We start from the raw sequence: 24,092 nt of genomic DNA, 5'->3' as shown, positions 1-24,092 counted from the left end.
CAAACTATAGAGGAATATCCGTATTAGAGGTAATATATAAAGTGCTCGCCATACTAATTACAAAACGATTAGAAATATATGTAGAGGAGAATACCAGGGAGGATTTCGGAAAGATCAACAACCGATCAAATTTTTATGGTAAAACAAATCCTTGCTATGAATACAACATTTCAGCACAAGTACTTTTCATTGTTTACAAGTGCCAGAAAAAATAGTAAGATTGGTAAAAATGACAAGTGAAAAAAGGTGTTCGCCAAAGAGACCCGTTGTCTACATTGCTATTCAATATATTTCTAGAAAAAATTGTAAGGGTTAGTGGGATAAATAGCTCCGACACTATTTTATATAAAGAGCACCAATGCTTTGGATACGCTGATGATGTGGTTCTCATCAAAATTAATATTAATAAATCGAAGTTTATGGAAATCTCGAGCAGAAAAGGAATAAACACCAGGGGGTCCTTTAAATTGGAGGTGGAGGATGGATCGGTTGTAGAATTCGAGAAAGGTGGGTGAATATATGTACTTAGGTACTCTTATTATCAGAGATGTAAGGAAAAAACTGAAATCCGCCTGAGACTGACCAAGAGCAACAGATGTGTTGGAGCCATGATCAAAATAATTAAGGCCAAAGATATATCTCGTAATACAAAAATAAGAGTATACAAAACTATAATTAGACACACAATGCTATACGCTACCGAGACATGGACTATGAACAAAACCATACAGAATAGATTGGAAGCATGAGAAAGAAAGATACTTCGCAGAATGTTTGGTGGAAAAGTAGTAGAGGGAGAATGGAGAAGACAAACGAATGCAGAAGTGTACCATTTTTATGTTAACCCTACAATAACAAAAGTGGTAAAAAACGTAGATTAGAATGGCTCGGACATCTAGAAAGAATGCAAGGTAATAGACTAGTCAAGAATACTGCTTTTAGAGTACCTGAGGACAAAAAAAGAGAGGAAGACCAAGAAAGAAATGGAGAGATGTAGTGATGGAAGATGTCGGAGAGATGGGAATCAGAGATTGGAAGCTGATAGCTAAGAACAGAAAACGATGGAAATTATCCATTCAGCAATGGGCCTAAAAGGCCTAATAAAGCTGTACATGCATAAGTTGGAGATTATTCACGGAGAAACTAGCTATGGAAATGAAGTCACCAAAAAAGACCGATTTTGTAGCAGTACGAGTCAATGCAGTTATTTTGGATGAAATAAATAGATAGTTTATTGGTAATAATGATACAAAAAGTATGTTTACAAGTCAAATATAATTATAAACAAAAGTAAATATAAATAATGAAGTCAATAGTCAAATAAAACTAAGCGTATTAACAAGATAGCAGACATAACAATCACAACATTAAAATTGGACGAGAAATGCTCTCGAAATGAAAAAAAGGCATTCACTATAAGGTATCTCTTAATTGTTGCTTTAAATTGATAAAACTTAAGAGCTTTTGTTCCAGCTGGCACTATATGTTATAAAACAATGACTAAAATACCTTGAACCATTTTTGGATCTCTCAAGGTTGCCAAATTCTGGTACAAGATTACTGTTGTTTCTAGTGGCATAATTGTGAAAATCTACATGTCTATTGTATTAGTTAAGATTTTATTTAATATGCAACAAACATTACATAATATATACTATACACCATAGGCAAGACAATGAAGCACTAAGCCTAACAATTTTTCGCAGCAGGATGAATCGCTATTCATTTTTTTGCATTCGATTCGGGAAAGTATCAGGAATGTTTGAAAATTGCATTTTGTCCATGAGGAGGACGAGTTTGTCCAACGTGCATAGAAAATGAAAAATTTGCAACTCTGAAAATATCGACAGGAATGGGGAATGGGTTCAGTTTTGTTATTCGGGGTGGGGGGTTAAAGGTCGCTGTACACGAATATGATAACGACGATATGGTCCTTGAGCTACCTAGTGCCCAGTGTGGACCTCGTCTCCTGAAGTTTTATGTTATTTTTATTCAAAAGTCTTTACTCGGGGGGTTTTTGAGCTCGTTGAACATGAATACTATGACAGATGATTTTCGAGCTACCTGGTGCCTAGGATAGACCTCGTCTCGTGGGGTTTTATTTTATTTTCATTAGAAATAAGTCAAAAGACATTACATAGAGGTTTTCGAGGTCGCTGAACACGAATACTTAATGTAATGGTACTCTTTGTTACAGCAAAAAGTTCTTTTCTGTTTAATGCTATAATAAATTGCAACGCGCTCTGTCGTCCGGTGTGTGTATGTAACTTTTTTAAGAGCTTTAGCCATAATGGTAAAGAATTTGTCTAAATCACTATCTGGATTGTGATAGACAGTAATAATCTGTACATTAAATTTATTTAATAAAATTCCTGTAATCTCACAGTGCTGTTTAGAAGAGAGTCTTCAAAAAGTTAAAAATTTTGACTGTTAATATAAAAAAAAACGATTTGAGAAGTAAAAACATACATATTTTAAACTAAAATTATGGTTAATTCACAGTAAAAATGGTAAATTATGTTAAAGTAGAGATGAATTATTAAAATCGAAAGAAAGAACATTTGGTTTTTACGTCTGGAAAATTATATTAGAAAGTTTTCGTCGTTTACAATTTTTTGGAAGTGTCACTGCCTTTTTGTTCCGTTTGTGTAAAAAAAATCATCGAGTTAGAATCTAAACTCGATGAAAAAAATAGTATATAAATAATAGATTAAAAACCATAAATATTAATCGAACATGACGTCACAGAGATAACATTTTTGACCTTCTTTACTACAGTCCGGAACTTTTAAATTTGATAACATTTTGATATACAAATCCTATATTTATTACTAAAGCAGAAGGAACGAGTCACAAACCTGATGATTGTAAGTAAAAACCATACGCCGCACAATAATTAATAACCAATTTATAGCCAATAACACAAGTTATAATAAACAGCTAGGTACGTTTTTTTTTGAATACCAATACGAACAATTTATTAGTGGGATCATTCATGTGAAATGAAATAGCGGATACAGAGGCCGCAGTAGCATTTGTTAAAATAAGAAAAAAATCGAAACCAATAATTTATCAATAATAACCAAGACACTCCTTTTTCGGTGCCAAGAAAAAGGAATAATTTTCCATAGAACTTTAAATCCATCTGAAAGTTTAATTCAATTAAGCTATACTTGTTTATTGACTGTTTTTATGGTAAATATGCATTTATATTTTAATTAACTGTTAACATTCCGGTCTGGAAATTTAGCGCGCTCTGCCGATGCGCATTATCATATCGTATTTATGTGTATTGTGATCACAGAATACGCATATAATTGTTATGATAAGACGTCTGACGTTTATTCTTAAATGACATTTAAATATGACTAACTTCTCATTGTAGTGTCTGCCTCTGCCAGCCATGTTGACCTGTATGAGACCAGAGACTGAATTTTCAGACTTTCGCTAGAACTTAAGGGTGCATCCGATAAAATAAAAAACATTATGCCCAAGTGTGATGTAAAAACTAGATATATACCGGCTACATTTGCATGGACGTTGCTCATCGTTGCCACTTCTTTATTTTTTTACTATCCGTAAGTTATTTATGTATATGTTTATACATCCAAATATAGGTGTTGTGTTGTGCTTTTAGGGCCCAGTATTACCTAGCGGATCACCCATGGGTTCCAGCGTGCCAAGGTGTTATCACTTTCTTCGTCTTAGCCAATTTCACATTAGCAACATTTATGGATCCAGGAGTTATCCCCAAAGGTGAATGTCCACTTGATTTTTTTTGTATTTTTACACTTCCGCGCTTTGTTGATAAATACAGAACTGATTCGTTTTTAGATGTTGTGCAATCTAATACAAAGTTAACGATTTATTCTAGATATTTCTATGAAAAATATTCATTTTTACTGGTAAATGTTATCAGTAAAATAGCTAGTTTTTATAAGACAGGAAATTACTTGTTGCTCAGTGACGAACAGTTTCTCAGTAATAATATCAACAAATAAATCAATATATTTCAATTATTTTTAAAAGTTAACTAGTTAAAGTATTATAAACCTGAAAGTTAAAAAAATCCTCTTTCCTATATTTTAAATGCAAATTTATAAATTATTCATAGTATTACTGATAATATTACTAATATATATAACATAGTATTACTAATAATAGATAAAGCTGTAGAGAAGCAAAGGTTTGCACATACATTCATGGTGTTTTTTAAAGTAGGTGTTATTAGGATTTTTTTTGTAGGAAATATAAAATATGCCCCATCCATTCAAAATATTAATATAGATCCTACAGCATATCAACTGCCAACTATAAAGCATCTATTTTATAGATATGCAAGAGATTTGTACACATATATTTTAAAAAATTTGTAAGTCTTTAAATAAAAAAAATATTTGATATACAGCAGAAGTTTGTTGTCTTATGTAAGTCAAATATACATCAGGTCACCATTTTCTTACAATTTATTTCTTTTATAAGAATATTTCTCTGGAAAATATTTAAGAACTTTCATATTTATTAAATTTTAGATGAAAGTTTCTGAAAAACAGGTAAAAGAATAACAAAAACTGTCAAATTACATATTTATGTATATTTTTTATTTTAATGTATCTGTTTTCCTTTAGACCATTTTTTATCTAGTAGTTAATTTCAATGTTCCTTAGGAATACATGTTCATAGTTCTATACATTTATAAAGCTCTTGGTCAGTCTCTGTATGACAAATATTTAGTTGTTTTATAACGTTTTATACACATAAATACACAGCAATCAGCTCAGCACACCAGATGTATTTATTAAAAAAAGCATACTAAAATTATTATTTGTATTTATAAAAAATATATATTTTTTATAAATACAAATAATAAAATATATTATATATTATACTTGACTTTTTTTATATTTCTTTTACAGCACCTCCTGACGAAGATAGAGAAGATGATTTTAGAGCACCTCTCTATAAAAATGTTGACATTAATGGTATTACAGTTAGAATGAAATGGTGTGTTACATGTAAATTTTACAGACCACCAAGGTGTTCCCATTGTAGTGTGTGTAATCACTGTATAGAGGTAAGTTTTTGGTGTTTTACATGTCAATTATATGTATATTTGGTTACTCTCATTTCACTTTAAAAGGTGCATTTATAGTAAAACACATTTGTTGTCTATTTCTTTGTAAATGGTGAGGGAAACTAGAAAAAATCTCAATTTATAGAATTTGAACATAAAAATCTATTTATACAAAAATTGTTTGTTTTTACTATTTAAATGATGCATTTGTTTGAATACTTCTTTTTTACAGAATTTGTTTTCAAATGTGCCACTTTTCTTTGTTATTCGTTTACTTGTCTGGACGTTTATCTATTGAACACTCATCAAGAAATAAAAATTGTAAGCTTTTTGTTTATGCTATAATTATTTGTATGAATATTTGTGTATTGTCACAATACAATTGGGTATAGGCAATGATGGATGTCTTTAATAGGCTAGGAAAGCTAAGAGTTAGCTTAAGATAAAAATATTACTAGTGGACCCCATATTGTTAATAAATCTTATCTTTGTGTATTAAAAGTCTAACTAAAACAATCTAAGAGTATGTGGTTTGTTAAAAGCTTTTACAACTGTTAACTTTGTCACCTATGTCTAGATTCTGAATTCATGATAGTTGTAGAGGTACAGTCTATTCCCAAAAACAATTATGCCAACACAAGAAGTGGTTGGTGGAAATGATAATATTCCTCTGGAGTTGTAATAGCATAGGCTGCTACTTTTGGACCTTAAAATACACATTAAGTGCTTATAAAACATCCACTGTTGGTTTATTTTAATAAAAGTAAAACATCACACAGATTAAACATTTATATAATTCCTTCATAGAGGGAAATGAATGAATGGAAAAATAAAATGTAGGGAACAACATTTCAGAACCTACATTTTGTTTGTTACTTTTTGAAATTTTACTGTTAAAGCTAACTTCTAAATCCTTTATTCTCTTACCAGTTTTTAGTTTATGATTGTCCATAGAGTATAACACATGGAAACTTTCATTTAATAGCTTATAGAAACATATAGAGTGTCATTTATTACCATTTAGACAAAGATCATTCACATTCATCATCATCATGGCTTTTCATTCCGGGTGGAATGTTTGCTGCTCTTACTTAGAGCTCTCTGATTGGCTTATTGCGGTGAATCACTCCACATTCCACTTGTATGTTGTCAAAGTTTGTTAAATTCATTCACATTAGCAAATCTAAAAAGGAAGTCTAAGTTATTTGTACCTTCAAATCCTCCTGAGATTAGACGAAAAGTCAGCTTCCATATGTTCATGCTGTAAGAATAATATCCTCTATATCATTCTAAGACTATTTATGTATTGATTGTAAATTATAGGTACAGTAGATTCAGATAAAGATTTTTATTACATATACATCGATACACTTGATAACTCTATTATAATATTTTTTGCCTTGAGCTCTTCAAAATTGTGTGACCTTCAGGCTATAACTATGGAGAGATTTTTTTGTGGGTCAAACCATGATATTTTTGTCAACTCAGCATTGAAGTGGTCAAATAGAGTTTCTTAATATACGACAGCCATTGCTGAAGCATTTTTTAAATAAGTACTCAATATGAAAATATATTTCTCATTCCAAAAAAATAATTGGCTTCACTTTTCCAGTTGATAGGATTGTCTTGGTTTGCTTTGGTGGGCTTTTGCCTCTTTTTCTTGACTATTTCACTACACTACATTAAACCTATATCTCTGACTTGCAGAAATGAATCTATGTTTCACTACTAATTACATGTCTGCGAAAAAATCCTTAGGATTTTGATAGGAATAGCAGTATCATAAAAATTGTACTATTAATTAGTGATTAAATAATTTTACATTTAATGGAGCTGAGGACATGTCTAATCAATGAAATCAATATTTTGCACATGTAGGAAAATCTTTAGCAACCTCCACAAGGCCTGCTGTAAATATAGAGCCAGGAAAATACATATTTGAATGGTGTCAGAAAACCATCTGAGAGACCATAAGAAAACTAAAAAAAAGGAAATCTCCAGGTTGTAATGGCTTCATTGTGGATATTATTAGAGAGTTTGAAAGGAGCTGCTACCAATTATAACTAAATTAATTAACTTCCCTCTTATTACTGGATTAATCCCAAATTTTATGAAAATGGTAATAGTGGTACTATTGTATAAAGTAAAGGACTAGTAGTTATCTACCAATATCCCTTTTAAAAGTTGTGTCAAATATCTTGGAATCATATGTAAATAACCAAATTGTTCAATTCTTTGATTCATCCAGCTACTAGTTTAACAGACAATGTGGTTTTAGACATGATTCAAACAAAGTCTCTGCTGCTACTGACATACAACAAATTAGACAAAGAATTAAGTTTTGCATTTGTATCATTGGATTTGCAAAAGCAGATACAGTAGACCAAGACATACTTGTTTTAGTGCTTGTTTGATTTTGTGACTATTTTAGTGGCATAATACAAAAAGTGATATATAACAATGTGTTACGTACAGCAGAAGATATTGCATGTGGAGTTCCTTAAGAGTCTATATTGGGACCAATACTTTTCCTGTTTTATATGAATTCATTATCCAATTTACTGCTGTAGTCCATGTTGTATCTGTATGCTGATGACACTAGTCTTCTGTATGCCAATAAAGATCCCAGAAAATTAGAAACTGATGTAGAAAATAACTTCAGAGAAATAGAAGAATGGCTTAAGTATCACAAACTCTCACTTAATATGAAGCAGTTATATGATAATTTCACATATGGATGCCTATAGGGAGACGCAGTTAAACTTTGGAAAATTCAAATTTAATAAACGAGAGATAACCAAGTATCTTGGATTTTATATAGATAAACAACTTACTTTGGAACAACATATAATTCAGATATGTCATAAAATAGCTCCAGAAGTGGGCATGCTTGGAAGAATTGCTAAATTTATAAGTCTTCCTCATCATAAAATGGTGTATTATTCTCTAATAAACTCACATCTGTCTTATTTAACCATCATATGAGGTAATACCAATCACAAACAGCTACATCCTCTTACGATATTACAGACAGGGCTATTAAATATGTTTTTTAGTTATTTAAAGCAAAATGGGAATAAGCCACAATTAAAGGTTAAAATAAGTTTATTGACATTTCAATTTCCACTTCGGAAATCGTTCTCAAAATACAAACATGACAAATGTTTGTATTTTGAGAACGATTTCCGAAGTGGAAATTGAAACGTCAATAAACTTAATTTAACCTTTAATTGTGGCTTATTTCAATATAAATAGTAATTACTTTAAAATGCCACAAGAAAATAGCTTCAGAACAATATAAAGTCAAAACGTATACCCTCAACAGCCATGTGATTATTTAGAGAGAATAATTACTTAATAAGTGGTTCCTAGAACTCATTGTACGGTTAGAAATGACTTGAAGAGTATTTTGTAACGGGATGGTTACAAATAGGAACAGAGATGAAGGATATGTGCAGGTCTTAGAGTAAATCGAGGATAACAATTATTCATTTGTATTTATTGTAACAGAATAAATTAGTTTGTTATTCCTTTAAATGCATCGTTACTTTACAAACTGATGATTAAGCAATTTAAAAGTTATCAGTGTTTAGAAATTAAGAGATAATTGTTTTGATAGCAGTAGATTTTTACATAAAAGTTTATTTAAAATTGTTTTATCAAATTTATCATTATTAAATGTATTGCATTAATAGGCATGATCTTTTCGTAACGTAACGTAACGTCTTTTCTTTATAGTAATTTTAGATATTGTCAAAAATCAAGATACTTTACTATTGAACAAAAAACACATTTTTTGACAAACCTTGTATATGACTAATAAAATTGAATATAAAAAAATGAAGGTTTATTAAGATATTTTGTAAGAAAATACATTAAATTACATGTGAAATACATAATTTCACATTTAAAAAATTACGCCCTTAGTGCATTCGCCCTTTGGTCCTTATTTGGGCTTGCATTTGGCCCTTAATGCATTCCATGCTTTATATCAGGTGAATAAAGTTCCAAAAAACATGGATTAGATCTAATATTGACTACAGATGAGAACACTATTGTTACTTTTAGTGATGAACCCTTATTAATAGCTGATAACTATCATCCTTCACTCAACATCCAAATTAACAGTTCTGTAGATCACACCAATGTAAGCACTCCTAAGAATGGTTTATTTTATTAAGTCAGTTGATTTTGTCATTATTAAATCTCTGTTTGAGCCAGGTATATTGGGATGATTTATTATTACATCACACAGTTAATGATATGGTTAATGTTTTTTATGTCATATATTTTTTTATTCAAATTACTATTTCACAGAAAAAATTATCAAAAAGAACATTTCCATCATGGTTTTCTCCATAGATAAAACAGCTTACAATGCAATATGGAAGAAGAGAGCTCATAAAATATACAATAAATAAATTATAATATAACATAAATAAAACATACAATAGTAATTTAATTCAATGCTCTCAATGTCAAAAATTTTCCTGAAATTATAATAAAGTTAAGTAAAGTTAAACAATTAAGTATATCATATAAATATTGAATTGTGAGACAATAAATAAATAAATAATGCTATCCGAAAAAAAAAAAACAATCCTATAAATCAAATATAGCGCTATCAAGTTTATTTTTAAAGATGTTAACACTAGTTGCCGATATGGTGTCTTGATCCAAATTCTTCCAGATATTAAAGATTCTATTTGGCAAGAAGTTCACCCTGGACCTTGCAGTAGTTTGTTCCCTTTTCAATTTGTATCGATGGCCTCTTAATCTTTCGTCTTGATTCAAAGTGAATATGGTGTTTAGGTTCCCAAAATTATGTTTTAAAATACGGAAGGACATAATTAGATCACCTTGAAGACGTCGCTGCTCGAATGTCGTAAGATGAGCCATGGATAGTCTATCTTCATAGTTAGGTCTTACACGGCCGTATGCCAGTCTGTGGCTTTACGCTGAACATTTTCAAGTAGGATCTTATCGCGAATGAGTTCTGGATTCCACACTGGTCCCGCAAACTCAAGAAAAGGTCTAACATATATTGAGTAAAGTTTACTAACAGAGGTTACAGATAAAAACATGTGTAAAACATTTACGGATCAAAAACAGTTTCGAGTGATCGACACTATGTGATCAGACCAATTTAAGTCACTATTAATTATCACTCCGAGATCGTTGTGGGAGGTTACCGAGTTTTAAGAGATGTCCATTAATAAAGTACGGCAGTGATGGGTTATTTTTGCCGATATGTAAAACAACGCATTTTTCAATGCTAAGCGGAAGTAACCATTCTGAGGACCATTTGAATATTGCGTCAAGATCTTGTTGAAGAACATGTTGGTTAATAGTTGGATTCACATATGATTTCGTGTCATCAGCGTAAATGGAAACCTTACTGGATACAATGAGCGGAAGATCACTAGTTTAGACACAAAAAAGTAGCGGTCCAAGTACTGATCCTTGTGGGACTCCACTCTTGACTGGCTTATCTAGTGAGCTGTCTTTCCCAACACGAACCCTGAAGTATCTGCCGGGTAGAAAATCTTGAATCCAAATGTTTAACTTTCCGCGGATACCATAGTGATCCAATTTAGCTAGTAATCGACGTTTTGGAACACGGTCGAAAGTTTTGGAGAAGTCTAAGTAGATTACATCGACAGGATTTCGATTGTTTAAAGATAATGAAAAATCATTTACACAATGAAATAAGTTTGTGATCGTTGAACGACCTTTGATAAATCCATGTTGTTGGTGAGGGATGACATTTTCTTGATGAAGAAACTCAGGTTCATCTGTAAAACCCTGAGAAAAGAATAACGATAAACATTCCGAAGATTCGAAGAGCATAAATACCCATCAGCTTTTTGAAGTAATGTTTTTAACTTTAGCAAAGATTGTTTGACTCGGTTAGAAAAATTACGGTGGGCGAGAAAATCATCAAGGGAACCAGTAAGTTTATATCTTCGCTTTTGTTTATGTGGAATTAAATGGGTAGCTGAGAGGTTAATCCAAGGTCTTAGTCGATTTCTGTATAGCTGCCGTTCTGTTGTATGATCAGAAATTGTTGTAATAGCAGTATGAAGAAAAGGGTCCCACATTGACGATGGATCAGAGTGATTAAGAAAAATAGATTGCCAGTTGCTGGGATAAAACTGAGTTTATATTAAATAAATCAGTAGTGGCATACGTTACGAAATTATTTTTGCAAGGCGGTGTTAAATTGAACGTGAGCAGTAATAATCGAGTAGTCAGAAAGACCCACAGGGGAGGACACTTCAAGTGTAGAAATTAATTGATCGTCATTTGTGAAAAATAAGTCTAAAATTGAAGGATTATTGTTGACTCTAAACGTTGTAGGTTCAGTTATCAGTTGTAATAAATTTGAGTTCATGACAAAGTTTTTAAACAAATTTTGGGAATTGATATAGCTATTCGATTACTATACTGTAGTAGGAGCCCCTGCTATACCTGTCATATTCACAGAATTGAGCAAGTATTATTCTTCTTCTTAACATGCCATACACCAAAGTGCGTAGGCGACTATCTCATTACTAGAATTCTGTTCTTGGCGGCGTGACACAGCTCGCCTGTATTGTGTATTCCTGTCCATTCTTTAATATTTCTTAACCAGGATAATTGTTTGCGGCCGGCTCCTCTCCTACCTTCGATCTTCCCTTGTAGAATTAACTGTGGTATTTCATATTTTGCTCCTCTCAATATGTGCCCAAGGTAACCAATCTTGCGTTTTTTAATTAATTTAAAGAGTTCTCTTTCCACGCCGGCTCTCTTAAGGACGTCATCGTTTCGAACTCTATCCACCCAAGGTATGCGCATCATTCTTCTTAATGACCACATTTCAAATGCTTCAAGTTTGTTGATAGATGTTTTTTTCAAAGTCCACGTTTCCATGCCATAAAGCAAGATGGACCATATGTAGCACTTGACCATTCTGTAGCGTATTTCGAAATGTAGGTTTTGATTACATAGGAGCGGTCTGAATTTCACAAAAGCTTGTCTTGCCATTTGTATTCGGGTTTTTATCTCTTGTTGTGGATCCGATTGGTCATTGATTGTGGTGCCAAGGTATTTAAAAGTTTTCACGCGTTTTATGCGATCGTCACCTATGCATATTATCGGGTTTTCTGGAGGGTTTCTGCTAATGACCATATATTTAGTTTTCAAAATGTTGATTTTGAGGCCATATTTTTTACCTATGCTATTCACCCTATCAAGTAATAACTGCTGATCTTCCAATTTATCAGTTATAATCACTGTGTCGTCCGCATAGCGTAGGTTGCTAATTGGTATGCCGTTCACCTTAATGCCTAATTCCGTGTCTTCTAATGCTTCCGCAAATATATTTTCAACATATAAATTAAAAAGCATCGGAGAGAGTATGCAGCCTTGGCGGACACCTTTCCGGATTTCAAATTCATCCGTATATTGGTCTTGATCAATCCTCACCTTTGCCATTTGGTTCCAGTATAGATTCTGAATAATTCTGATCTCCTTCTGGTCAATGTTGGCCCTATGTAGTAGTTCCATCATGATATCATGTTTAACATTGTCAAATGCCTTCTCGTAGTCGATGAAGGTGAGGTAATAGGCGACAAGTATTATTGTATAGTTAGAATTGCTATTGATATATTGATTTTATTGTAAATTTTATAATTGAAAATTTGATAAATAAATTAATGCGATATTGTCTATATTGTCATTTCAGTGAATTTTGTTTCAGTGAAACAAAATAAAAGTAACACCGAGAATCCAATATTTCTCGAAATGTTTTACCGTTTAAAAATCCATGCTTTTTAATCTCTATACAGTATTTTTTTAATGAATTAGTTTAACAGTGATGTTAAGTTTTCGGTCAATTAACAAGCGAGTTATTTTATCTTTAATAACAAAAAAACAATTTATAATTACATTATTTTACACTCGGGTGAATCATGAAATAAACATAATTATTGTGATTCGTAGAATAAAACGAAACCAGGTGTACTTGTGACCCAATTTTACGTCCAAGAAGAAATCACAGAGTGAAATGTTGCAATTTTAAAAGCAGAAAAGTGTATGACATTAATAATTTAGAGAAACAAATTTTAAACTGGCAGATGGTGAAAGACACTTTATAATAAGCATCGGCAATGCTGTTGCTTCTTTCGATATTAACCCATTAACGCCCAAATTGTTTTTTTTTTAATTTCAAAATTTATCTTATGCATAGTTATCAGTAATTTTGTTCTAAATAAGGAAATATTGATGAAATTGTTTTACGTCTCTGTGAGCTTACCAAGAGTTTTTGTATCTTGTAAAAGAACACTTCGATAATCTATTTTTCTGCAAGATTCTTTTTGTTCGATATCCACAGTTTTGTAGATTAATTAATAAATTTCTGCTGGTACGTAAATTATCAAAAAATACCCAGTAGATTGCAGGTTCAGAAATGCAATTGAACTTATCAAGTACTACTCCTGATCCTAAAGGTCATTTTTGGTGATTGTTTCATCATCATTCTGGCCTTACAATCCTGCGTGGGTCCTATCCTCCTCAATAATTTCTCTCCAGTCGTTCCTATCCATCTACGTGCCTCCAAGCACGTATTCCCATATTTCTCATGTCTTCATCGATGTTATCAAGGAACCTTGTTCTTCCTCTTCTTCTCTGACCAATGAGTCTATCAAGGAGCGTTTTTCTAGCTGGATCATTTTGTTCCATCCGCATTACATGCCCTATCCACCTCAGACGTCTTATCTTAATATGTTTTACGATATCAGGTTCCGGGTATAATCTATAAAGTTCGAAGTTGTATCGTCTTCTCCACACTGCATTGTCATTCACTGCTCCATAGATTCGCCTTATTACTTTTTTTTTCGAAACATCCTAACATGTTTTCATTCTTTTTTGTTAGAGTCCAGGTCTCTGATCCATATATTAGGACTGGGCTTATTATTGTTTTGTAGAGTTTTAGTTTTGTATTTATCGATTTAATTGCGGGTTTAACCCTTTACCGCGTGAATTTTTGTTTTTTGTCCAAAATAAATTCTCAGATAAGAATTTTAATTCCATTTTTACGTAAAAATATTGAAAAAAATCTAGCTACGAGGAAAACTTTGACAAAAAAAATTTTTGGTGCCAAATATGGAACATCAACATCATGCAACAATGTAATATTAAAGTCAAACTATTTTGAAGCTCGAGTATATATACTATACAGTATGAAACTGCAAATAACAGTTTCTTTCTTTATTAATACATAACGGTATTGTGCATTTTATGCACACTATATATGTTTTCCCTATACAGCCTGGAAATTTGCTTCTTGACTTAGTGCTCTCATCCCAATAGGGAAAATGATCGAGCCCATCTTTACGGATGTCTTCTTGGGGTATTTCTTTAGTGGGTCCCTTTTTTTTTGTTCTCGTACATCTACTGAATGCTACTACTTGACGGTCTTCCTACTCTGTTCTGTTTAATTGGTTTTCCGGCTTTGCATAGAGCATCGGCTATTGCTAGTTTGGTATCCAAAAGGGGTAAATCAAATTTCTTCGCTCTTTTGGCTAATAACTAACAGTTCGCGGCTGTCATGTCAATGAAATGAAAAACTATTCGTAAATAATATTTCTTCGACCTGATTTTTAAACGATAAAATCCTAACATGGAATCAAGGAGATCTACACTTCCCATGTAGTTGTTGTAGATTAGGACACTGTTAGGACAAGGTATCATTTTATGTATACTTTCTTGTTTGAAAAATCTTCTTTTTTCTCCCTTTGGTTCACTTCCAGCATATGTTGACATTGTAGTAACGATTTTATTATCAAACCAGGACACTACACTGACATCCAACTTGTCTATATTGGCTATTTTCTCTACCATATGACCTCTGCCGCACTTCTTCATTTCTTTCTCAGCTGGCATCACAACTCCAGGAACACGATTAAGTCTCGCTATTCCCAAAGTTAAAATGCCCTCTTTGGTCAGATATATTATAAGAGGTATGCTGGTGAACCAATTGTCAAAAAACAACTTGTAATGTTGATGTTGAATATTTGGTGCTCCTAGAGGTACAATATTACTCTGGGAACCAGCAAACAAATTAAAGTCATAGCTGAATCCCGAAATACCACTCAGCACAAAATTTTTGAAGCCCCACTTATGTGGTTTTTTTGGGTTATACTGCTTTAGCTGGCTTCGCGCTTTTGTTGGTATAATCTGTTCGTCTACAGCTAGAAATTTTTCTTTCGGAACCATGAGTAGTCGTTCTTTGATTTGGCTCAGAACAGGTCTAATTTGTCATGTTCAGGCTGATCATTTTCAATCATGTCATCATTGTTATTGAACTGCAAGAAACGTTTTATTTCTTCGAATCTGTTAAAGCTCATCACATCGCTAACTGTTCGGTGGCCAATATTGGAATTCCAATATTGTCTTGTTGATGGAAGTTGAATTATCGACATGTAAATAGTAATTCCTATAAATTGTTCTATTTCATACATATTTATATTAGCTAATTTATCTGGACGTTGTTGCACTGAGTATAAATTTGATTGGTCCGTGATATGCTCTATAAGACTATCAGGAAAGAGAAACTTAAAAAATTGGACCAGAGTTTCTAATTCTAAAATCGAAGAAGGTAAATTTTCAGAACCAGTAAATTTTGTATCATTTTCTGATCTTCTCAGATTTCCTTTCACCCAATTATGAGATTTCTTCCTTTTATATCGTAGTCTTTTAGACAAAGGAGTATCATCACCTAAGGAATCTGAGGATGTGGCAGAAATGACAGTTTCCTTGACATTGCTTGGTAAATTTTCACGTTCCTCATTGTCACTATCTTGACACAGTATTATCTCATTTGTGTCGGCTTCATCGGAGAGATCTGATTCTACACTATTAGTACTATTTGGAATTCTAACTGCATTCATTGTACCATAAAAGAGTTTCGGATCCATATCTACAAAAAAAATCAATGACTCCATAACTTCATAGTGTGCCATATATAGCACAAACCCTTTTTGGGGTTTTCGAAAGACTTTCAACATTCTTAATTTTTAGTACTTACCTAAGCAGATATATAATATCACAATACAATAAATTTCAATTTTTTCTCGCCGTAAAAAACGTTTTTACTATGAAAAATAACCTCTAACTTCGAGCAGTGTTTTACGTGGTTCAGAATTTCAACAAGAAAGAACTTGAAACTGCGCACGGCTGCCTATCTCGCCGTCATATCTCGCGTACACTATTAGTACGTGTCAGATATGAGCTGCAATGCAGCTACGACAAAAATTGAGTTAAAACATTAAAAATTAGGAGATTGAGCCCAAAATAGCATCTGTTGGCCTTGCAAATTCTGCGGTTTATCTCTGCGGTAGTATTATTTTCAGTGTTACGGAGCGCTCCCAGGTATACAACTTCGTTCACTGCTTCGATGGCGCCGTGTTCTATAACAAGTGGCCGTAGTATTTGTAGTTGCCTGCTTATTTTTATATACTTCGTTTTGTTGGTGTTTATTATTAAACCCATTTTTGTAGCTGATTCTTTTAATGCTACATATGACTCTCTTACACCCAACAATATTGATATCATCAGCATAGGCAAGAATTTGCACTATAATGGGTTATCGTCTTTTTTAAACATCTCTTACACTTTCTTCTTCTACACACTCCATCATATTTGAGTGATTTTTAAGTCTTTGTCCTCTTCCATTGATTTAGTATTCGATATACAGCTAAAAAATATAATAGCAATTATATAAACTAATCCTATCTACATACTGTCATCAATTAAATAGATAATAAAAAAAATCAGTTATCTGCTTTATCTTATCTCTTGGCAGTTGTTTAATTAGAGCAAATTAATCGTCCAAATTTACTAGATAATTAATAAAATTTTTGTGTGGAAAATAATTTACTGGTTTATTAGATAGTAATAGCCTCCCTTCGTACCGCTCGTGAAGTTTGGAGGTATACAAGCCCCTTCCCATATCAGTTAGTCCAACGATAGATTGATAAGAAAATTAAATTTTAGAGAACAAAAATAAAAGCGCAGCGTAAATTTTAGAAGTTATAATGCATCGAACATTTTTGAATTTCCTAATTATAGAAAATATTTTATAACGTAATGAAAACTATCGATTAAACAGAATAATCATAATTAAAAAAAAAACGCATAGAATATGTAATAATAACAAAAAAAAATGTGAAAGTTTACCGCTATCAACTTCTATACGATTTAGGTAAAAATGTCGGTACTCACAATTGGATAATCTGCATTGTACTTAGCCGGCAGTCAGTAGGCACAGGTAATGATGTCTTTCATAGAATGGTCTCAATAATAAAGGCACTTGACGCGTACCCTCGCAACAGGTATATTGGGGACTGCTCAAGCGGCGTGGGTGAGTCAGGTACGGTAACGAACTACAGTGTTTCAATCCGCAATCTCTCAAATTGGTTTAGACAGATGAGTTATATCCCCTTTATTTTTAATGACATCCACAATTCTTCGAGGCATAGTTTTTAGTAAGTTCTGACAAAATTCTAATGTAAACGAATCCCATATTTCTTGCAATTTTTCCTTCAATTCGTTGACGGACCTGGTAGGATGTTTTCTCAAAGCTGTTTTCATTTCGCGCCACAAAGTCTCTATCGGGGACAGGTCGGGACTGTTAGAAACCCATTCCAGAAGTGGTATGCCATGGTCTTCAATCCATTTTAAACTCTTTTTTGAGGTATGACAACCTGCGCCGTCCTGTTGAAAGACAAAATCTTCCACTGATGTTAAACCGTGTTCCATAATCGGTGGAGATTCTTCTAAAATATTCAAATATGTATTTATCCGTGTTTACAATCCCATCGATAAAATGTAACTTTCTCATACCTTTAGACTACATGCTGCCCCAGATCATACCAGATGCAGGAAATTTGACTTTTCTCTTCAGACAGTCGGGATGAAAAGATTCATTTTTCCTTCTAATGGCGCGAGTTCTATTGTCTCCAACACACACTTCAAACCTGGACTCATCACTCCATTGTATTAAATCCCATTGCGACTGAGTCCAATTTTTATGCTCTTCTGACCATCTTAGTGTATTTTTCTTTTGTTGTAATGTTGTAAGTACCAAATCCTAATTTGTGGGCCTCTCGCTGACATGTTGATAGAAACGTGTCTTCCAATAACGTCACTTCATAAAACGCTTTCCATATAATTTGCTCGTCGATTTTTCACTACAATGCGTCTTAATGCCCTTTGATCTGCTTCGGTTATTTTACTTTTTCGTACATTTCTAGGTTTTGTGTCGACCGAACCTGTAGTTTTGTATCTTCTGACTATATTTCTTACACTATAGCGTGACAATTGCAACATATTCGCGATTTCCGAATTGGATTTTTCAGAATTAAAAAATCTACTCATGATTGAACAAATTTTCTCATCGATAACTTTACCTCGACTCATTGTACAATCCACAAACGGCAAAAAGCTTTACAATACTACAAAATACATTTGACATTATAGTTTATTTTTATGAACGAGAGAGTAATTAGCATAATTTTAACTGGTAGCTCCGACCACTCCATGGGCGTGCTCAAGATTAATTGAAAAATTACTTTGAATAATTGTAAAAAATAAATGAATTATTTCAGTGTTATAAAGTGTTATGTGTATGTAAACAAAAGTGACCTCTTTTATCACACACTATATTAGAACTGACTGGTCTACATTAAAAAGGGTTTTAAAAAATTCACATTTTTTTTTTAATTTTTAAAAATTACAAAAGAAAAAAAGAGTTTTTAAAACCGTCTAAGGTATGTTAAATAGATGAATAAAAATATTAATATAAAACTTACAGCTACTTGTTACAAATCCAAATCAGATTCAGAAGATGAACTTTCAGAACCAAGATTTATAATAACTGGCTCGATCATTTTATCAGTAATATTGTCCAGCTTCCACATTTTTTCCTCTTCTTTAATAGTGTGATTTACTGCCTTTTCCCAGTTTTCAGGTTTTACATTATTTACGGCCTCCAAAAACAACTGTTTAACATCATGAATTTTAAAAGTGGTATTTTTTCTTGAAACTTCACTCTTTATCTGTGCCCATACCAGTTCAATCGGGTTTAATTCACAATGATATGGTGGGGATCTAAGTACTGTCATTCCACGATTTTTGGCAATTTCATCAATTTCGTATTTTTTAAATTTTTCTTTATGAAGGGCACACAACGAATAAAGTTCCTTTCTTATAGATCCGGGATGGTACGTAATATTTTTTGAACTCAGCCAATTCTGCAAGTCTTTTTTTAACCACTTGGTTGTGGGCAGTCCTTCTATAAGTCTGGAGTGATAACTTGCATTATCCATTACTATTACACAGTTCTTAGGAAGAAGATCTATCATTTGTTCGAACCATTCTTGAAAGACATCAGCGTTCATGTCTTCATGGTAGTCACCGGTACGAGTTGATTCAAAACTTAATAAACCACCTTCAACAAAACCGTCTGAACTGCCAATGTGTACTATTATCAGCCTGCGTCCCTTTCCTGATGGTGGGTTTAAACCAGTAGATAAGTTATTTACAAAAGCGTGCCTTTGACTTGTAACAGTTTCATCCTGCCAAAATTTATTTGGTGTATGACCCTCGTTGATCCATGTTTCATCAAGATAAAATATTTTTCTTTTTTGGTTTCGCATTTCCTTTATGGTTCTTAGAAAATGTCTTCTCCATATGACAATATCGCTTCTTTCTAATAAAATAGACTTTCTGGGATTCTTTTTCCAGCGGAAGCCTATTTCTTTTAAAAGTTTCCATAACGTACTTCGACTCATTTCTGGGTAATCCTTATCATCTCGAACTGAGACAAGAACTTTATCCAATGTTGGAAATTCTTGTCTAAAGAAGAATTCATGCACTTTCCGTCGAAGTCCTTCTTTAAAATGATATTCTATTTGAAATTTTGGTTTCCCTGGAGCATTACGTGGCATTTGAAAACTACCACATTTCTCTTCTTTAATAACTCTGTAAATCGTAGATTTCCCAACACCAAGTGTACTGCTAACTAACTCAACGGTCTCATCAACACTTTCACATAAACGTTTGTCTGTAAATGATTTAAAACAATTAAATATTAATGTTTTTTCATTAACTGTTAGAGGACCAATTTTTCGGCGTTTACACGGCACTTCCAAATTTTCCATAACACTAGTATACACAATAAACTGCACCTTGCAACTGAAGTACCTACTTTTAGTGAACTGTTAAGAATTTTGAATACGCCACTTGGACCTTCCTACAAAATGGAAAAACCCACTATCACATTTTCTGTGGAATAAGTTTAGAAGGTAATTATCTAGTCAATTACTGTCGTAGATTCCTGGAATTAAAGAATTAAATGTTTGATTGTTGAAACCCTTACTTCGTGGAATGCACTCATTTCAGTTAAAATAAAACGTTTTATTTTATCTAAAGAATTAAACTTTATTTTGCAAATAGGTAGGTACTTATTAAACTTTTATTGGTTATATATAACCAATAAAATAAACATCTTACATTTCTTGCAAATTCATTAGTACCTGTTAACCTCCATCACTCCGACACTGTCAACCTTATTTAGGGATTAGTAACCCTCACAACTATTGTATTCTATTCTGCTCCAACCTTTATACCTGGTGGTCATACTCAATTTAAAATTGTTTTCCTATATACTTCTGTAAACTTGTTGACAAATATCTGTTTTTCATTGAGTCACCCGTATCAACAGTTTAGGGATTTGCATACATAATTTATTGTTTTATTACTCTCTCATACATAAAAATACACTATAATTATATACTCTGGATTTAACGTAATTATGAAAAAATTAACGTATGTTGACATATGTTTTTTATTGTTGAAAATACATAAAAAACCATAAGGACAATGTTTTTAATAAATATTAATAAAAATTCCATATTAATTAATATGGGAACTTATAAAAACATGCAGATTATAATTTGTTTATGGTAATCGACTTAAACTGCAAATTCCATAGGTGGGCCAACTGATATGGGAAGGGGCTCGTACATAGAAATAGATTAAATCTTAAAGTGTTTAATGACTACTTCAAAGAAATTTATAAATATCTGACAACACTGCAAGGATTATGAGCATGCCGACTTTTGCATAAATATTTATTGTATCATTTTGCATCCTGTAACGAAATAATTTTCTTTTTTTTTTTCAGACATTTGACCATCACTGTCCTTGGGTCAATAATTGTATCGGAAGAAGAAACTACCGCTTCTTCTTCTTCTTCCTCATATCATTAAGTATACACATGATTAGTATATTTACGTTGAGCCTCATCTTTATACTAAAGAGTGGGGATGTCTATACTAAACCTCAACCAATTGTAGCGTATCCTTTTTTGTACTTTATTGCGTTTTTTTCTAAATAGTGATAACGTTATTTTGTAAGTTTTGAAAATATTTGAATGGTAAGTGAAATAATTCTGCCCAAAAATTTACAACTGATATAAATACAGTATAACATGGAAAATTGGGACTTTTCCGGTGATTGCTCGAATTTCCTATAATCCTTTAACTTCCACGCCACTGCTTCGGAATGCAGTAAATACCTGAAGACTTTGAACAGAAAATTATCATTTCTTGATTGAAAAACGATGGCTCTTTTGCGTAAGATTTCCACGTGAAGTTTTTCTATAATCCTCGTTGATTGCATGACTTTGATGATGGTGATGTCATACGCAGACGATGCTGCAGGGTCCTCATAGCGGAGTCTAAAGAGCGGGAGAAGTATTGGTGTGATTGTTTAGAAGATAAAGAAGACTGAACAGGCACTTCTCCTATTATAGACGACAAGCCCTAGATTTCTCACCCCTGTACCAGCCGATATGTATGGCACTACAAAAAAAGTCATCTAAATAACGATCCGAAACTGTGTATTGTATCAAATTACTACAAATACTGCATCAAATTGCCGAAAATGGGGTCAACATTTTCCGAAAATCAAAGATTGTCCCTGCTATTGGAACCAATATTTTTGTACGGCATTATGTCGCAGGTTATTATTTTTGTATTATCTACCTCATGATAATATCTCGAGTTCGACAAAAGCTATCAACATGCGGTTTGCGCCATTTTGTTACGAATTTAATTCAGTTCCATTATAATTTAAAATAAATAGGCGTTTCCATTAAACGTTTTGAAGAAAAACAAATTTTAATTTTTTCTATTCAAAAGTACCGTCTACCTATGACAATGACAACTAAATTCAATTATTTTATAGTAGATGTAAATTAATTTATCCACACTCTTTCTAATGACACTAATTTCGTTAAAATCGGTTGATCCAAACCAAAGTTATAGGTATTTATTAACAAATACTTTCCCACTCTCTCCCACCCTTTATTTGAAAAAATAAAAAAAAGTACTTGAACAACTTTGTGCGGAATTTAGGCCTCTTTCTAGTTTACTTATTTAACACTTGGTATAATTGGGCATATTTCCCAAAAAACTGGTTTTCAAAGTTTTCTTCACAGGTTACGCCCCCTAGCGGTTAACCCAGAAACTTGAAAGTTATTTCCAGCGATTTCTCTTGGCCACTTTTACTAAGGAATTTTTTCTCCTAAAGTTATAACATGAATAGTTTCTGATATATAGCCGAGAGATCGGCTTATTGGAACACCCAGTACATATTATACCGTGTTCAAAGTCCTGTAGACGAACAGAAAAAAAATAAATCTTTACATTAGTTTCTTTTCATCGTTTTTCCTAATTTTAAATTTTGATAAATCGAATTTTTATACCTCATTCAATTTGTAATTCTCCTCGTTCCACTTTATATTCACGAAAAAAATATTTATAGATAAAACAAATTAGTTCATAGATAAATCTATTTGTTTATTCATGATATTTTGCTTTATCTATCGTGGTAAATAAGAACTCCATGTTTGAATACTGTTTAAACGAAAAAAAGTGTTGACCTGTAGTGTGTCGGCGACAACAAATGGATAAGTAATAGGTTATTACTGAAATATTTCAATGTCACGTAATTGCTCAATACAATAGTTTTTTTTTTAGTTACCTTCGGCATTGATTGTACAGTCTATCGGCAGATAAATCATTGTAATTAGCCTTTTGATTGTTGTTGACATAATTTTAACTTAAAAATAAAAGTAAACTGTCTGAACGAGGAAATATCATTGTTGTACACTGTATGACATTCTAAATGGAATTTACTTGACTAGCAATGTACTAATGACAGCTATGAATGTATTTTTTGTATGTAAAGTAATTTTCAATATTATGTATTTATATATCAATGAGAAGAAGACATTAACCAACTATGGGGAAATATACGAGATATTGTGTTACAGAAATCGGTTAAAATAATGGACAAAACCAAGTCAGAAAAAGAGATCATTGGTTTGATCATCAGTGCGAAATGGCCACAAATAGAAAGAACGCAGCATATCAAAAAACCATCGACGCAGTTTGTACACGAAGAAAAAAAGAAGAGTATAGAGAAGAAAGGAAAACGTATCCATCGACGTAAGAAGGGGGAATACGAACAGAACACTCTCAATGAGATTGTTCGATAAAAAGTAGACACTAACGTTAAATTCTACATGATAAAAATTCAGTTCTTAACAGATGGGCACAACATTTCAGCGACCATCTAAATATAAACGATATTGAAGGAGGTTACAATATAGACAATCAACAAAATCTACAACGTCAACTACACAGTGAAGACCCAACAAGGGAAAAAGTGTCAAATGCCATCCTAAAGCTCAAAGACTATAAAGCCCCAGGAAGCGATGAAATCGGTTCGGAAATGTATAAAAAAGTGGTGATCAACGTTTTGCAGCAATCCATAAACTAATAGTACTTATATGGCAGACTGAATTGGTACCAGAAAAGTGGCTAAAGGGGACTATAGAGGCATTACTCTGTTAGCATCTGCGTAAAAAATCTTCGGCTATGTATTGTTTGAAAGATTTAAACATTTT

General features: G+C 32.5%; 1 protein-coding gene across 1 annotated transcript in view; it reads left to right on the top strand.

Moving 5' to 3' along the window:
• The first annotated feature begins 3,369 nt into the window (after nt 1-3,369).
• Zdhhc8 (zinc finger DHHC-type containing 8) overlaps nt 3,370-24,092 on the top strand; it is a 41,929-nt gene continuing 21,206 nt past the window's right edge. The window contains exons 1-4 of the mRNA XM_072522148.1: nt 3,370-3,578; nt 3,638-3,756; nt 4,917-5,074; nt 21,303-21,475. Of these exons, the coding sequence (XP_072378249.1) occupies nt 3,487-3,578; nt 3,638-3,756; nt 4,917-5,074; nt 21,303-21,475 (542 nt within the window). The 5' untranslated portion in view covers nt 3,370-3,486. The remainder of the gene's footprint in view (nt 3,579-3,637; nt 3,757-4,916; nt 5,075-21,302; nt 21,476-24,092) is intronic.

Source organism: Diabrotica undecimpunctata, chromosome 2, assembly GCF_040954645.1.
Source record: "Diabrotica undecimpunctata isolate CICGRU chromosome 2, icDiaUnde3, whole genome shotgun sequence".
NCBI lineage: Eukaryota > Metazoa > Arthropoda > Insecta > Coleoptera > Chrysomelidae > Diabrotica > Diabrotica undecimpunctata.
This window is presented reverse-complemented; position numbering and strand designations above follow the sequence as displayed.